Source organism: Medicago truncatula, chromosome 4, assembly GCF_003473485.1.
Source record: "Medicago truncatula cultivar Jemalong A17 chromosome 4, MtrunA17r5.0-ANR, whole genome shotgun sequence".
NCBI lineage: Eukaryota > Viridiplantae > Streptophyta > Magnoliopsida > Fabales > Fabaceae > Medicago > Medicago truncatula.
The window spans coordinates 45,389,963-45,408,281 of record NC_053045.1 but is presented as its reverse complement, the minus strand read 5'-3'; the positions used below and the strand labels follow the sequence as shown (position 1 = coordinate 45,408,281).

Here is an 18,319-nt window from a genome sequence, read left to right as displayed (position 1 = left end):
GATTTGTAACAACTTCATTAAATTTTTTCTAATAATTTTAGTATTTTTATCCGTTATTTCAAGTGATAACTTATGTAGTGTTTTTTTTTTTTAGGAAAACTTATGTAGTGTTGAGACTCAAGTATGGATTAAATATGTAATTTGTCAAAGTTGATTTGTCAATTTAAAGTAAAGGAACATTGCAATAAGATGAAAAATCAATCAACCTAATATATCAAGATGACAAATGAAACGGTATGACACTCAAACAAGAAAACCAGGAAAAAAAAAAAGCAAAAGAAAAATCACTTAATTAGATTAAAAGATGGGAAAAAGTTGATTTTGATATTAAATGAGATCATTTTATTTTTTTTGAAATATTATGTTGTGCCTTTCCTTATCTTTTGATGCAAGCTAGCTGATAACTGAAAAGCTAGCTTATAGCCGATGATTATAGCTAAAAAGTGTTTGGTAAAATTAGTTGTTGAAGTGCTGATAAATATAAAATGACATAAAAGGGTATTTATTTTTTATTTTTTATAATCATATATACAATTTTTATTACTTGATGTATCTCTTTTTAAATGATTAAATTTATTTCAAAATATTTTGATCTTCACAATAATAAATTTATGAATTCAAGTGATTTTTTTTATTCGACAAATTTTCATTTTTTGACGAGTATTATTTAAATTATACTTGCTTCACTTTTTATTTGTTATATATTTTATTAAAATTAAATATCATATGAATTAAAAGGAAGGTCATAAAAAAAAAGAGAACAACAAAATATAAAGAACTATACGTGACTAGCTGTGAGTGAGGTTGGTTGCCGCAAGCAATTGGTGGGAACGTGGGTAGTTTATTTTTATATAAAAATAATAAAATTAAATTAACAAGGTTAAAATTGGAAGAAATTATAAGAAGCTATATAAGCTCAAAAGCTACTTCAAATAGCTTCTCAAAAAACGGTATAAGCTCATGAGAAAAGTTTGTTACCAAACACGTCACGTTTTCATCCAACGAGCTTATAAGCTAATCCAACAAACTATAAGTTAGCCTTTTTGTGTTACCAAACACAGGTCTATAAAAACTTTCTTGACTATAGTTACTCATATGGAATTGAGAGAAAGTATGGGAGGAATAACACTTGCCGGATGTGGGTGTATTGGTGAATTCAAAATTATGACATGTTTGAATTAATTTATTTGAATTTACCTACTAGCTCTTGTAAGACTCTTTGAAAGAGTTTATGAAAACAACTTATGCACGAACAATATTTTGTTTCAACTTGTTTTCATAAACTTTCTAAGACATGTTATGAAATTACATGATTTATATGGAAACAACTTGACTTTCTTTTATATTCTGTTACAAAAGCTTGTTATAAGCATTTATGCTATAAACCATTAATTAAGATCTTTATCCAAATAGTGCCTTAAATTCACATACAAAAATAAAATAAAATAAAATAAGGCCTTAAATATATTCCACTTGCATACATTAAGATCTGGAATAGCTAAGGCAGCATAGTTATGCTTCCTTGAATAGGGAAGTTTAAATAAATTTCATCCCAAAGCAGCCTTAATCAAATTCCAAAATCTAAGATGGTCAAATAATTATTAACTTAACTAGAAAATAAAGAATTTACAACTCTAGAAGGACTATGAAGGACAAACAAAATACAACACAAAATAGAGCCAAAACATTAACCTGTAATCAATGAAAAGCTGCTATGAGGAAGACATCTACAGGCCTCCCAAAATGAAACCAATGAGAAATAAAGAGAAGTATCTTGGATGACAATATAATTAATACTATAATTTATTCTTTCACTCAAATTTCTCAACTAATGTCCCCCGTCTCATTGATGGCGTGGCTCTTTCATTTCTACAATACCTCCCATCTCGTCAGTCCCAATTTCTTTTCAGCCTTCAGATGATTACCGCAAAGCAAGAATAAATGTGTATACTCCCATCATAGAACTGCGCAGAGCCCAGGATGGAGAACCATGTTTAAGTTGTGTGCCTCCACTCAACACCTAATTTGGATACTTCATTTTCTTGTTTTGGCGAGCCAGATCAGATTCAACATAGGTTTTGATGATTGGCAATATGCCGTGTATATGTTTTTGCTTTAAGGAGAACTTGAATCTCAAAAGTAATGAGTTAGTCATTACGCCAATGGAACTCAACCCCATGAGAGCCCCTGCAATTGATGGAGTCAGCATGGTACCATTTATAGGAAATAGCACTCCAGCTGCAATTGGAATCCCTACCTGCATGAAGATAGAAGTATAATCACACCATGAGAGCTGAAGACAAATAAAAATCAATGTAATAGTATTAATTAAACAGTAAATGACGCTCAGTGTAATTACACCATGAAGATAGAAGCAAAACTACACCGTGTGTCATTTTCAGTTTTCAATGTAATATTAAGTAGTTACCTCTGTTGCACGGACACTTATGATTGAAGGCGTGTCCCGGTGTCCGACATGTGTCGTGTCCGGCAACGACACAACACCGACACTTGTGATTACATTGAATTATGTCATTTTCTCAAAAAATTATCGGTGTCAACGTGTCAGTGTCGTGTCCGTGTTTGTGCTTCATAGGTAGTTACTTTTTTCAATTGTATCCCCTAATTAAGACGAAATGCAATTGCATCACTCCTAAGTCAATATCCTCCGCTTTGCATTTATGTTAATGGTGACTACACCAAGGGTTAATAAGGTTAATTTGATAAAAGAAAAAATTATAGTATCTCCTTAATTGGTAGTATGAATTATGAAATAACCTAGCATGATGCTCGTAATGGAGGAGAGAATAATGGTCGCACGGGTGGGAGAATTTGGGGCATGGTGTGGGTTGCAGTGGGTGGAGGGAAGGAATAAAGGGAGTGGGTCGTACGGGGAAAGGGAAAAGGAAGGAAAAGAAAAGGGGGTAGTTTTGAAAAAACACAAAAGGTGGTTGGAACTTGGAATGACAAAACAGGATGCTGGATGTAACATTGCCCCTTTTGTCAGCATTTGTATGGTGGTCGTCATAAATCGATAATAGAAAATGCTGAGAATACTTTTCATGTTTCAAGAAGTAACTTTTCAGGCAAAAAGTCTATCAAAATGTTACAGGTAAGAAAATGTATCAACCAAATCGTGCCTATCAAATATTTATATCTGGACAGCAGAACTTACAATGTTGTATACGAAAGCCCACCAAAGATTTTGCTTTACAGTATTCATGGTTAGCCTGCTAAGCTCCAAAGCATCAAGTAGCTGCATAAAAATAAAACGATTAACTGTCCGGTATGCTTTCAATTATCATATTGTTACAAAAGAAGGGAAGAAAATAATTAGAGTAGTCTGACGGGAGACCAATTAGGAACAACTACAGAAGTTGGTTTATTAGAGGGGATATCAGTTACACGAATAGGATAGTATGATTCATTCGGAAAATTAGAAAGTTAGTATGTTTTGAATATGAATATTTCTCATTTATATTGAAAGGAATGAAAACCAACTATTTATATACATGAGATATGATCTAAATAGGAATGCAATCCTATCACAACTCCTAATGATACTAACAGATCATACTATATTAAATATAATAAATATCAATATCTCAACACTCCCCCTCAAGGTGGAGCATACAAATCATATGCATCCATCTTGTCACATATGTAAGTTATTCGAGGACTTCGTAGAGATTTAGTAAAGATATCTGCAACTTGATCCTTAGAATTGATAAATGAGGTTTTGATGACTCCAGAGAGAATCTTTTCCCTAATGAAATGACAGTCAACTTCTATATGCTTTGTTCTCTCGTGAAAAACCGGATTGGAGGAGAGGTGTAAAGCTGATTGATTATCACATACGAGTTCCATCTGACCAACCTCACAAAAACTTAATTCTTGCAGTAAATGTTTTAACCACACAAGCTCACTTGTAGCATGAGCCATTGCTTGACACTCGGCTTCTGTACTTGATCGAGCAACGACTGTTTGCTTTTTTGCTCTTCCATGAAATGAGATTTCCACCCACAAAAATACAATAACCAGAAGTAGACCGTCTATCACTCGCATCTCCTGCCCAATCGGCATCTGAATACCCAACGATATTAGTGTGGCCTCTATCAGTGAAAACAAGTCCTTTTCCAGGTGCTCTTTTGATGTACTTAAGAATTCAAACAACTGCATTCCAATGACTGTCACACGAGAGTTAAGGAACTGACTCACTACGTTAACTGGAAAAGATATGTCAGGTCTTGTTAGGGCAAGATAATTCAATTTTCCCACTAGTCTCCGGTATGCACTAAAGCTCCTGCATACGCAGGGTCCCGAAAGGGGTCCCACCATTTGGTATATTGTATGCAACCTTACCCTGTTTTTTACACAAGAGGTTGTTTCCAGGACTTGAACCTGTGACCTTTCAGTCGCATGGCAACAACTTTACCAGTTGCACCAAGGTTACCCCTCTTTCTCCTATTCTCTTTCAATAAAATTGTTTTTTACTGTTTCAAATAGTTTCTCATTTCTCTTCACTATTTTCCTAACAAAGATAAACACAAAGTATTACAGGTCCACCTAATATAATGCAATATATAATATCCTAACGTAAGTAAGGGTGTTGAGAGAAGGGCCAAAACATTCATTCACTATTTAAGTAAACATTTGTTTCATACAAGTAAACCAACTAATTTGATTGAACACACTCTTGATGCCTCTTAGCAACTGTTGAGATCCTTTAGATGTTCACTCCAGGACATGATGGAGTCTATATCAACTAGAGATGTGGCCTAGCTATTGATTTTCTTATAAAGCTTGGGCAGTCCTCACCTTACAAGTCGATTTTATAAGGTTGAGTTAGGAACAAACAGTAGATTTCATTCAAACATGACTGTTATGGGTGCAACATTAAGTCAAACAATAAAATGATGCAATAAATTGAAGAAAATGTTGGGAAATATAAGATTGTTTAAAGAAAACCAAAACGAAAAAAATATTACCTGCGAGAGATGATTGTGCATCAATACAATAGAAGACACCTCACTGGCAGCTCCAACACCTCCACCCAATGCAATACCTATATGTGAAGAAGCCAGGGCAGCTGCATCGTTAATTCCATCACCAACCATAGCTACAACTTTCTTATCTTTCTGAAGTTCCTTTATGAACTTATTTTTCTCCTCTGGCTTCACTTCAGATAGCACCTACAACTCAAAACATGCTAGGCATCAAATTACCAAAAACATTTTCCATGCATTGAAAAATCATCAACAGCATAAAAAATATCAGTGAACAAATTCAAACCCAAGACACATATCCAAACATGTAAGCTAAATTCCAAATAACCAGAAGAGGGCTAATATGCCAAAAGGTGGAATAAATTGTTATAATATCAGCCTTACATGCACACAATGTTGTGCATGCTAAACACAATTCAAACGGCTAGTACTGCAAATATCGGCAACTTGTAATGAACAAAATATAGAACTTGATCTGTTTAGACATGGGAGGGTCATGAACAATGACAAAGCTTGTGGCTCCACCTTGGTGTCAATAATCATATTATTTTTTTACTGATCAGATGCCTCAACGCGGATGAAGATGACCATTTGCAACTCAGAATCAGTTATGTAGAACAAGTAACCCTCAGTTCTTAACCTCTTCAATTTAGTGACATATTCAACATGACAACAACCAAACATAGACTGTTGTTTTTCCATGGCACCAAAATATCAGCCTTGCAAGTGCTCTTTCTTTTTAGAAATATTTTGTAGTTACGTAGTACATTGAAAACATTTTACCTTGGCTTTGGGAATCCCGACAAGAGATGCAACATATTCAGCTGCATTCCTTTTGTCTCCAGACAGCATGTAGACATCAATATCTTGCTTAGATAAAGTGTCAACGACATGTCTTGCATCTTTCCTTATCTCATCTTCAAAATAAATCTGACCAGCCAAAGTATCATCAACTCCAACATAGACAATTGATTGGTTTTTATACTCCACTTCTTGATGTACACTGTTGTTAACTCCATGCCTGCACATATAAATTACCTGCTGAAGGTATGATTTTTATGAAAATAAAAATTGTACAAGAAGATTATTACTAGAGCTTTCAGAGTAAAGTCGATACAAATATTTTCTATTATGTTAATCTTCAAGTAGAATGCAATATTTAGAGTTCATTACAACAGTTGGTCACAGCTGTTGCATCTAATAGCAACAGATTCTTTGGGCATAAGCTAATCCACACTCCATTGCAATGAGACATAGTAGATACATTTGGATTTTATTTATAATTTTATATAATGAGTCACTGTAGATAAATAGACGGCTTGTATGAAGTACAGTAGTGGAAGTATGTAACGATTAAAGATTTTGGTAGAATGAAATTCAGACAGCTATAGCACCCATAATATCCTATTGATCTATCAAGTAACACTATAAGGGCTGTTTCAGATTTAGCATATACGTTAAAGCAACCCTCTTGGGTTGGCCTGGTAGTGTTGGTTGGGACCTTGGAGTGTGATCCTCTCAAGGTCTCAGGTTCGACTCTCCCGAGTGCTAATTTTGGTGGGCTAATTTGGCTTTTAAAAAAAACATACGTTAAAGGAGTGGAATTCAAAATAGACGAATTATCTCATGCAAATTGACTCACACTATCAAAATTACAAGGCATAGATGGGACGAGTAAAATATTTTTTAGGTTGTGTGGAAAGTGAGGAAGCATGGGTGAGTGAAAGGTGGTAGAATCAATCAACCAATACAGATGATAGTAAAAAACATGGTCTTTTCCTCTTGAAACTTGATTATAACCCTCTTGATCAGTGAGCTGAGGAGGGACAACAAACAGAGGGTCCTAAGAAAACAATAGAGATTGTGGCTCATTACCCAATACTGAGGATGACATGCAGTTTATCAAATAACTGGCAATGAGAACAACGTCGCTTCAAACTTTAAGTGCGTGAACATTAATTAATAAGGTTCGAGTGGTATCAACTAGAAGACGATGTTCTTCTTCAACGCCATTCTATTGTTTCGCTTGTGGACAACTAGATTGACTGACATATCAGCACTATCCAGGACAGATGCAGGGGCGGATGTCTCTCAAAGAGGTTCCGGTGACAGACCTGCTGCGGCTCTGGCAGCAGCTTTGATGGTGTGTTGTGACACCTGACTATTGGACGGTGGGTATGAGCTCACAGCTTCTGAAATCCTAACAAGAATGCGTGAAACAAGAGACAAAACTGTATCGAACCAAAGCTCTAGATACCAAGTCGAATGGTTTACATAATTGACTTGCATTTAACAACGGGGCTGTACAATTATATATACAAGAGAGAACATCTCAAAATAAGAAAACTATATCAATGATTATAATAGAGAATAGTCCTAATTATGACTGCAATCAACAAAATGAAGTATATCTTATCTTGTGTATCTTTGGACCATGATAAAAGAATCAAACTCAAGTACCTGGTTATCCATTCCAATGTCCCAACCGAAACCTTTCTGTTATTTACGGTTGCAACAACACCAGATCCAGGTTCTTCCAGGAATGTTTCATCTGCTACCTGCAAATTTTGCTTAAAGAATAAGCCGGCAGTCATCAATTTTAGGACAAAAGGGTAACTCACCTAAAATATGAAATGCATACATTACTATTGGTAAGATCTATCCTTTGAGTCTGATTAGATAGTCAGACTACCAAAAAAACTAAATAAAGTGTTATTAATGACTGAACAAGGTTAAACAGTTAAAAACTTATTGGCATGGCTTAATGAAAAAGATAGCATCTCAATTTCAAACATATCGTGTAATGTTCATGAAATAACCCCAAATGCAGAGAACAAAATCAAACGTTGTCGAGAAATGACATGAGAACCTTAGCATCATTGCAATTAACTGCCTGAGCGGCATCCACAATTGCTTTCCCAACTGGATGTACTGAATTTGACTCTACAGCAGCTGCTAACCTCAGAACTTCAATATCAGACAAAGCATTTATTTTAGTTTGGCTGCATTGAAAAGGCAGTGTTATATCACCTTTTAGTTGCATAACTTCGGCCAAAGAAAGTTTCCTATCATGTATTAACAACATGGGAATGGCTTCTCTCGCGATTATTCATGGTTAAAGACTTACACCTGATTCTATTCTAACAGGAAAATATATATAATCTTGTGTAGGCAAATAACTAGAGAAATTAAACATTTTATAGAAAAACAATCTTTTCGAATGAACTTGTTGTGATAAATGGGCAAAATTTTCTTTCTTTACAATACCTTGAATTTGCATTTTCTATGCATGTTCCCGTGACAATCTTTGTCACCACAGGTTTACCAATCGTGAGGGTCCCTGTTTTGTCAAACACAACGGTATTTACCATGGCAAACTTCTCTAGAATGTTTCCACCACGCAAAAGTAATCCTCTTTTAGCCCCCAAAGAAGTTCCAACCTGTTGAACACACACACAAATCAAACACAACAATAAGTAAGGTGGTGACAGATGTTGTCTGTATGAAGATTTTACCAGTACAGCAGTGGGTGTGGCTAACCCAAGTGCACAAGGACAAGCAATAACCTGCATCAATAAACAAGTATTACTTTCAGAACAGATTAGAATTTTCATTTAAGCAATATCTGAAAATTAGAAGCTCAAAATAGGCTTCTTTCTTATTAACGGAAATACGAGTGAGAACAAACAGCTGGACTGTGTATCAATTTTTTTTGCATTCCAAAGCCACTCGTCTATATAAATAATCAGTCAGTTGGACTAAGAAATATTTTTGGGCCTGTGTTATCAAAACATAAGTGCCTAACAGATCTTTACATTTGACTAACATTATATAGATGACGGAAAAATATCCGACAGGATATATATGTTCATACAAAATATATGAAAAACATACCAGAACACTGCATGCAAGCTGCAAAGCAAGTGAAACTGAACTTCCTTGATATACAGCAGTAGGTATAATTTGCGGGCCGAACACACTCCAAAACGTAAATGTGGTAACAGAGATTGCCATTACTCCATACGTGAAGTATCCCGCTATCTGGATACACAAATGTCGTTTCGATTTAGTGGAAGATATATAAGCAAGAAGATGATTGAAGGAGAATATGTTGATAACATTCCTCTAATTAAAAATACATATACAACCAGCAACAGACCATATACACAGATTGATAAAGTTCTAGAGTGAAAGAAAACAAAATTGTAATTAGAACTGAAAATCTTTCTACATATTGATCTCAGTTATTACATTAGTTTTTATATGAATGAGAAGTGAGAACCTAAAGCAGAAAAGGACCAAATCACATGATATTTGGGATTCCCTATGGACTAAAGAATACAGTGGATTATATTAAACAAGTAAAGTCTGTATTGGTTAAGAAATGAAAGGCACGGTCTGTATCAGTTACGTAAAAATACAGACTGTATCTGTTACAAATAAACATTCTAACACTCCCCCTCAGGGAAATATTCTAGAACAATGTACTGCTTAGCCCTTCGAAAAGTACATCAGCAAGTTAGCCCTATGAAATACATAAAAAGTGCAGATCGGCAATGGCAGAGCATGTGTTCTTTGACAGGGCAATAAAGTTACAATTCTAACACTCCCCCTCAGGGCAATAAAATAAATCTCAAGAAGCTTGACTATCCTGCATAGCATAAAAATGAAAAAGGAAACATCGTGAAAGATTAAAGCCAAAGAAAGCAGCTTAAAAAAGTGTTGTCATCTTTCCACCAGTCCTCCCAGAATCAAATATGTGATTATGCGATCATCACCAATATATTTAAGTAAGAGTTTAAGAAGAGATGTAAGGGAAAGGGATTTCTAAACCGTAGCATGACACTTCCTGCATTTTTTCTAAACCAGTTCCACAAAATTTTATTTTGCAACAGACCTCCTTCGTTTTTTGTTCTCAAATAAATAAAAGAGCAAGTCCTATTCTTTCTTGGGACAGACATTGAAACATACACATAAAAGGAGAAAAATAAAAAGGACACATTAGGTTGCATGACTTTTAGATGCATAGAGAAGGCTATTACTTTTTCCTTTTATGGCAAAAAAGAAATTCAATAAGACAAAGATAAGATGACTACAGAGTACAGTGAGAGATCCTCCTTAGAAAAAGGTGAAAACAAGAGAACAAAGAAAACGACAATAAGATAAACCAACCTAATCACTTAACAAATCAATTTGAGGGACCCCTTTGAAAAGAGCGGATGCTTTATACCAAGTAAAAGCCAAAAACCTAATCCTATCCCAAAGAAACTGCTCATCCAAAAACATCATCTTGAAGATTTTAAAAAATTACTCTCTAAACGAAAGAGCTAATACTTGATTATTATAATTTTCAAGGCACGTAACATTAACTTATCTAACAGCTATGATGCTTGGACCCTCTGGTGAGGCCAACTATAAAAACACCCCCTCCTAATCTGTTTATAATCAGGTTCCGTATTCTTTTGGTCAAACTTATCAAGACTGTATAATCTTCCAAGCCAGATAGAAGCATCGATCGCAATGCTAAATCTGTAAATCGGTGGTCACAATTTGATGAATTTAACTTTTGCAATCAATCAAACCATTTAAGATAGGAAAAAAAACATACATGCTATAAAATAATGGGATTCAGTGGGCGAACCTTATCAGCCAACCGTTGTATAGGAGCTTCTCTACTTTGTGCCTCTTCAACTAGACGAATAATGTCTCCTATAGCAGTCTCACCACCTGGTCTCCGCACCTCTATTGTAAGAGTTCCATTAAGATTTATAGTTCCAGCTGCAACCTCACTCTGAAGACAAAACCCAACAATCAGTTACATAATTCAACTGCCGGTACTGCCACATATACAAAAATGCTAAAGGGTCGATCATATCAACAACAACAACAACAACCAAGCCTTATCCCACTAAGTGGGGCTGGCTACATGGATCAAATTACGCCATAATGCTCTATCATTAACCATATTTTGATCAAACTTATTAATTTCTAGATCTTTCTTAATAGTTTCTCTTATAGTTTTTCTAGGTCTACCTCTGCCTATGGTGATCTGACAATCATGCATCTGATCTACTCTCCCTACTACAACATCTACCGGTCTTCTATCTACATGCCCGAACCACGTTTTCGACCATCTTTTCTACTATAGCCTATAGGTGCTACCCCAACTCTCTCGCTCTTTCTCTCTCTAATGATCACATATCAACACAAAATGAAGTGTGCTCATCATCAGTTAATATGCACCCAAACAATGTTACCATTAAAAACATAATGGTAGTCCTATTTAATAGGCACATGGCACATAATGCCCTAACAAATTTAGAATCAACGATCAGGCATCCACCAACATTAAAAGGCATCAACAATATCTATAAGTCACACTAAAAGTCAAATAAATGATAAATATCAGATTATAGTGTGTTGAGATACAACTTACCCCAAGTTCTTTTGTTACTGGCAGCGGCTCCCCGGTGAAACTTGACTCATCTACACTACTTCTACCAGCTCTCACAATTCCATCAGCTGGAATACGATCCTAGAAAAATAGAAAAAGTAGCTGGGATAAATATTTTATGCACATCAACCCTCAAAATCTAAGCAGAATATGTTTAAATTTCAAATCACAATCATCAACAGTTTAGCGGCACAAACACCCTCATACTTTTCGAAATAGGAATGAAGGTGTTTAGATGGTGAATCCCTCCTTCACCTCTTCCCGTAGTAGTAGACATAAAGCATATCAATATTATCATTTTGTTCATTTTCTTTAATACCTTAGTGGGGACTTTAATCATTCAAAGATACGTTAATAAAAGTCAGCCTTTCTTAAATAAACAATCGGAGCTTGTTCAGATGCAGAAAAGGGGTGAAGTAGTTAGATGGTTGTCTCCGATAGTATGCATGTTCCGATATTACTTACTCCGGGGAATATGATAATTTGGTCTTCAACAGAAAGACTGTCAGAAGGAACCTCAACAACTGATGCAGCATCTGTTTCCCCATTATTAACTAGAAGGCGAGCTTTAGATGGCAATATGCTAAGAAGTCCTGTCATATCACTGGTTGCTTTAATTTTAGCTCTCTGCTCAAGATTCCTTCCCAACAAGACAAATGCAATCAGCATAATAGGTTCCTCAAAAAACGCCTTCCAACCCTGCATTAAAAATTCAATTTAACACAATTAAACTTCCATTCATATCTATTGCATATCCAGCTTCATAATTTCAACGAAAAATGTATACTTCCTAGCTTTAGCTTTACATATATACAGGCAAGCCCACTGTTGAAAAGTCCCCTATCGGCTAGAGATATGGCCTAGGTAGTGCTAATAAGACTTGAGAAGTCCTGCCCTTTCAAGTCAGTTTTGAGGGGTAGAGTAGAGTCTGAAGCCTAAATTCTAAGATGGCATCAGAGTTTATCACAAATCTACTATAGGCAAAGAGCATTGTTATTCCACTACTCACATTGGTTTACGCTTCAGATGTTCAGCCTTAAGCGCGAGGGGGTGAGTTGAGAATCTCACATCAACTACAAATATGGCTTAGATAGTACTTATAAAACTTGGACAGTTCTAACCTTACAAGCCAGTTTTGTGAGGTTTACAAGCCAGTTTTGTGAGGTTGAGTTACCCCAAAGCCAAATTTCTAACACACACACAACAGGCATCAAATATACCAAAGAGTTGATTTCCATTTTCGTAAGTAAAATGAGAGTGGGCTTGATGTAATATAACAAATATACAATGGAAGTTTTAGGGAGCCCCTAGTATGGAACCTAAAACAAAGGGACCATTGGTGAATATGGACCCTAAAACAAAGGGACCATTGGTGAACCCAGGTTGATGACCGGTTATACCAAGTAACATTTTTTTTTTTTACTGTTTTTTATAAATGTTTTTTCTTTTATTGTAAAATAAAATAGAGTACTTTCTCTTTTAAGTCAAATTTTGTGTAGATCAGGAATGCACCAGATCGTTGGAGAGAAATTAAGGACGCAACTTGACAAAATAAACAAAAATTAAACTAGTTGGATCAGTTTATGCAGTACAGCAGATCCTTCACGAGTTTATTAGAAAAATTATTAACACGGCTTTTATTCTAAACCACAGGCCACTAAAATCCTACTCCTCCTAATTTGATGGTTGATTGAAGCCTAATCAAATTCATTGCATTCAAATCATTATAATGGCTAGTTTTTTTTCTCTCTCTACATTTTAATCATATACATAGAGGAAATCTCCATTGTAAACAAGATCCATATTTGGAACAACCACCTCATTGCATCCAACTAAACTTAACATGACTAACCAGAGTTAATATGTACGCATTACGCAAATATTTTTCTCAGATCTACAACCTTGCCGCACATAAACAATGATTCGGGGGTTTACCAACTAGTACTGTATCCAACCCCTACCTTTGTGACTGACAACCTTTGTCTCTCTTGAGTAAACAAAAGATCGAACGAGGAACGCGGCTCTCAGCTTATTTTCTCGCAATAGTTTTCACAAGGGGCAGGCTATATCCTTTTTCTTATTCCTCTTCTTCAAATCCACCTTGTCAACATTTTACTCTTTTTTCCCATGATGCAAGACATAAATTTAAGATCTGTCCACAATTTTCCCGCAACATGCAAGTTGACGGCCATCTCCTGACTCGTCTCCATCTTAGCTACCGAAAAAATAACTAAAAAGAAAATAAAATTAAATTAAAAAAACAATTGTAACTTGCTATAGCCGGTCATCAACTTGGGTTCACCAATGGACCCTTTATTTTGGGGTCCATTTTAGGGGCTCCCAAAGTTTTAATGTACATATTATATGAGAACAAGATGAATACAACACTATTTAGCTAAAGTAGATAAGTAACCATCTGCCTAAGTCCACCACGATTTAGTCCTTAGGTAGAACAAAAAAGAAAAACAAAACACATCCAACATTGTAATGGAAAAATGAGACAAAAAGGCTTGTTGAGATGCTACATTGACTAGAGATATGACCAAAATGAAGCTTGAGAAATCCTCAACTCTTGATTTAGGCCTAACCCAAATTTTATATAAGAGTATATCCTTGATCTTTTACAGGACCACTCGCACTTGCCCATGCTCTAAATGCCAAGTCCTGGGCAAAAGAGGTGTGGTGTTATTAGGCTACCAATATTTGTAAACACTCCAAATGTCCAATCTTGAACAGGAAAGAGTGTTTTAAGATCCCTCATCGACTAGAAATATGAACAAAGTAGTCCTTTTAGGGCTTAGACAATCTTGACTCTTGAAAAATTTAATCAAACTGGAATATGCCCATGAACATGGATGATCAAGGAACAAGTCGATTATTATTATTTTTATTATAGCTAGTGACAAGAATATAGTCGATTAGATCAAATTAATTGATCCCGCTAAATTTCTTGTGTGTTTCAGCCATGCAAAATTTTCTGTAATTTTCATTGTCATTGATATGATAGAAAATACATGAGGATATAAATAACCTAGGGAATACAATCAAATAAGGAAACTAATTAACTCCTATATTTGCAAGAAGGGGAGATTATGTATGATTGATTTTAAATGGAAAACAAGTATCCCTATGATACAGCTAATAATAACAATACAGCTGTCCCTTAATGGCTCGGCCTTGATAAGGACGAAAAAACTACTTTTTAAAGTTTAGGGGCTAAACCCAACAATCTCCCTCAATTAGGAAGCTAAAAAAACATAATTAACCCAAATATCTTATAGCATCTGTTGAATGCTTTTATTCCTAATGCTCTCATCAACGTAAGGAAATTCAAATTTTCTATTTTCTTTAGTCTTTTCAAGTTAACTGAGTTGCAAAATATAGCCGGCAACTAAATAAATTTGAAATTACAAGTTGGAGATAGAAGATTTCAAAAATACATTTTACCAATTTCGGCAGCAAAACAGCAAATGAACTGACTGTGAATGATGACAAAGCCCCAAGACCAACTAAGCTGTTCATGTTTGGCGCCCTTTTAAAAAGGCTTTTTAAGCCATCAAGGATAAGTTGGCGGCCGGGACCAAGTAATGTAAGCAAACACAAGGATAGATGAAACCCGACAGAATGAAATGCATGAATCCATGGTGCCTTTGCTGCAAAGAGATGGGAGAGATGGCCAACAAGACACACAGCACAAAGAGCCCAGGAAACAGCTAGCTCACGACCTTAAAACAGTATATAAAAAAGAAAAGGAACACATCAATTAGTCTCAGAGGACTCACAACAGATGAATCATCACAAACAACAACTCAGAAGTATCTTAAAGAGGATCTTGTTGCTACATTTAAAAGATGCTTACCACTTTCTTTTAATAGTTTATTTCTTTCTTCCATCTTTCTTTCAAAAATTTGTATGAAGTTTTCTCTTGTTGAATCTGCACTTCCAGAAACAGCAGAAAAGTTACACAGACATGTCATTGAAGAAAGCTAGTATAACTTCAACTAGGTTTAAACATGTTTTTAATGTTTTTCATTTTCGTCCCTGGATTTTTTTGTTATTTAATGGTCCCAATAATATTGTTTTCGATTTTGATCCCTGTAATGTTTTCTATTTTGGTCCTAGTTATTTTGTTTTGGTCCTAGTTATTTAAAATCCTTTAAACCACATACAGGCCATAAGCTTCAACTTCGCCACAGAATTTGATTGATCTGAAAGTTGTAACTTCAACTAAGATAAAATTTAAAGATAAAATCATCAGATTTCTAAAACCAAATTTCCAAAAAAAATATTAACACAGAGTAATTCTTGTGAAAAATTAACCACTCATCAGGCTAGTGATGTTCAAAGAGTGGTTAATAAGTAAGCATGTATTCACTTAACCAACTACACTGAGAGGTTGGTTACTCCTAGACTGAACTGTCACTATATTCTATGAGTAAAAAAGAATATTATTTATGCTTCAGACCAATAAGTGGAAAAGCTTGAATCTTTGTTATCATTGTATGTGATAAAGAGAACTTGCTGAGTGGAGGGAAACATGATAACAGAACAATATAGATGCAACCTGATAATCATCCAAGCAAGCACCCGGAGAACCCTCCCTTAAAAACTAGTTATCAAGGGAGAAGAACCAAGCCACTTAAATACTCCACCAAACATCCCATACTACTTGATGTGGAACTTGGGCACCCCATAATACCCAAGTCCCTATCACAACAATAATAAAGGAATTGGATTTTGTTATGCTATAGTGGGTAAAAAATGAAATACAGCAGCTGTACACATTAATTGGGTACACAACTGTCATTCTTACAGATCAAAACACAACCCAACCAACGTTCACGGGATAAGAGTCCACAAAATTATTGACAAATAAAGGATTTCTACTTTCAGATTCAATATCAGCAAATTCTTTAAAATTCCAGGGAGCTTGAACACAGGCATGGCTCTAGAATACTCACCACGTCCACGAGAAGCCACAGAGGCTCACTGAAGGGAGAGATTATATTATAACATCAATAATGCCACTTAACCCACCAAACTTCATATAAACAAAATGAATAACAACATATGATAATGTCTAATCTCTCTGAAGTGATGACTGCTAAGTAGACAACTAAGGGAGTAGAGTATCCAATGCCGTATTTTACGTCCATTTGGCAATTCAACTGTAACTCCATGCTTAAGAATCATTGTTTAGAAAGAGTCTGGTCTATACTGTTCCCAAATCGAAGTTCGGAAGAAAGTTGGTTGTCATTTATTGATACTCACAGTTAAATAATTTCCAACCAAAATCCTAGATGAATAACCAACCAAGATATACTCAAATGATAAACTTTGTAATATGCAGTAGTTAAAGGATAGAAAAGAATAATAACCAACCAAGCATGCAATTTATATGATAATTGTGAATATATCAAGGAACTGGATCATCAGCAAGTAGCAAGGCATGCCATTTTCTCAACCAACAAACACCGAAACATAAAGTAAAAATACACTATGTAGATGAGCTTAAAAATATACCTCGGAGGCAAGAATTGAAACCACAGCTAGTTAAATGTTCGGCAAGTGTCTTCCCTAATTGCTTTTGCCAATTTGCTGCAGCTTTTGCTTCAGATACAGGCCAAACTATTGCCGTCTCTGTTGTTAAATTTACACTAGCAGATGACACTTGTGGCTGCAGGTTAATGTAAAAAGTAAAACTAATCATTAATCATCCATAAACTTATGAAACTAAAAATACTGCATGCTTATCCCATTTCAACTACTTATGCGCACAAACATAGCAACATTCGCTCAACATTACATTAATCACCGTAGAAATAAGATAATGAAAGCATGAACTAATCAAATTCAAGTAGAATCCAAATATAAAAAACTTACTTGACTTTCCAGAATCCTCTTCACAGATGCTGCACATCCACCACACACCATTCCCTAACAAACACACAAACAAAACTGAATTATTGATTTTAAAAATAAAAAAAAAATACGAACGAAGAAAAACTCAGAGTGAAGAGTTCATACCGAAACATCTAGAATGATAACATCAGGCGAAAGAGACGAAACCTCTTGCGCAGCATCTCCAACCAATTTTACACTGCCATCCCCAGACTCACCACCAGAACCACTACCACCTCCTCCTCCTCCATTTCCAACTCCAGCACCTCCATTTCCACCGCCGGCAGAAGAACCAAAAGAAGCAGCGGAGCTCGAAACGCAGCGCGTACGGCACGGTATTCGTGAGAGCAGCGCGCCGAAGTTACGGAGTGACGGCGTAGAAGTACAAGAGGCAGAGGAACACGGAATGTGGAAGCGGTTGTTGTAGGAAGTAACAGCGCGTTTGAAGTTACGGTGGAGGAGTGTGCGGTGAGGTGCTCCGGAGAAATGGCGGTGGAGTGCTCTGAAAAGTAGCATCTGCGCCGTCGTGGTGACGGTTATCGCAGAATCCATTGAATTGGAATTGGAATGGAGAAGAGTCGCACAGTCACTGACTGGCTCTATCTTCTATCCTATCATCTACCAGTCGCGCGCTTATAATCAGCTAAGCTTATTACTACTACTTCGCAGCACTGCGTTTTCGAACTTCTTGCTTCCGAGACGGTTTTCACCTTAGATTATTACACACCATAGCATAGGATAATTTTAAGAGTGAATACCCAAATTCGTCCGTGGATTTGCACGAATCGGCCAAAAACGTCTCACAATTAATCGAAATGCACGCTTAGTCCCTGAATTTAACAAATGTCAATCAAATTAGTCCTTCCGTCCAAATGCACCGTCAGTGGTGCTGAGTTGTCTTCATGCATGGCTTCCTGTCTTGTACACGTGTACAAAGACGAATTTGATTGAAACGCAC

The 18,319-nt window shown here is 35.8% G+C and overlaps 1 protein-coding gene across 1 annotated transcript; it reads right to left on the bottom strand.

Annotated features, from left to right (window-relative positions):
- Window positions 1-1,582: 1,582 nt before the first annotated feature.
- LOC25493272 (copper-transporting ATPase PAA1, chloroplastic) lies at window positions 1,583-18,108 on the bottom strand. The gene is made up of 17 exons (XM_013601738.3): window positions 17,488-18,108; window positions 17,344-17,397; window positions 16,984-17,137; window positions 15,320-15,394; window positions 14,908-15,185; window positions 11,926-12,159; window positions 11,443-11,541; window positions 10,648-10,797; window positions 8,901-9,047; window positions 8,522-8,572; window positions 8,274-8,446; window positions 7,876-8,008; window positions 7,467-7,564; window positions 5,790-6,027; window positions 4,989-5,192; window positions 3,176-3,256; window positions 1,583-2,257 (listed from the first exon to the last, which is right to left on the bottom strand). Exons 1-17 carry the CDS (start codon window positions 17,911-17,913, stop codon window positions 2,021-2,023), a joined length of 2,832 nt encoding a protein of 943 aa, XP_013457192.1. The 5' UTR covers window positions 17,914-18,108; the 3' UTR covers window positions 1,583-2,020.
- Window positions 18,109-18,319: the final 211 nt, after the last annotated feature.

What these genes read in the sequence shown, in the direction of transcription:
- LOC25493272 (XM_013601738.3), bottom strand. Translation starts at nt 17,913, where the DNA reads ATGGATTCTGCGATAACCGTCACCACGACGGCGCAGATGCTACTTTTC. An exon ending in CAGTAACAAAAGAACTTGGG is followed by an intron (nt 10,798 to 11,442) that starts GTAAGTTGTATC and finishes TTTTGTCTTCAG; the next exon opens with AGTGAGGTTGCAGCTGGAAC. An exon ending in CCACACCCACTGCTGTACTG is followed by an intron (nt 8,447 to 8,521) that starts GTAAAATCTTCA and finishes TGTGTTCAACAG; the next exon opens with GTTGGAACTTCTTTGGGGGC.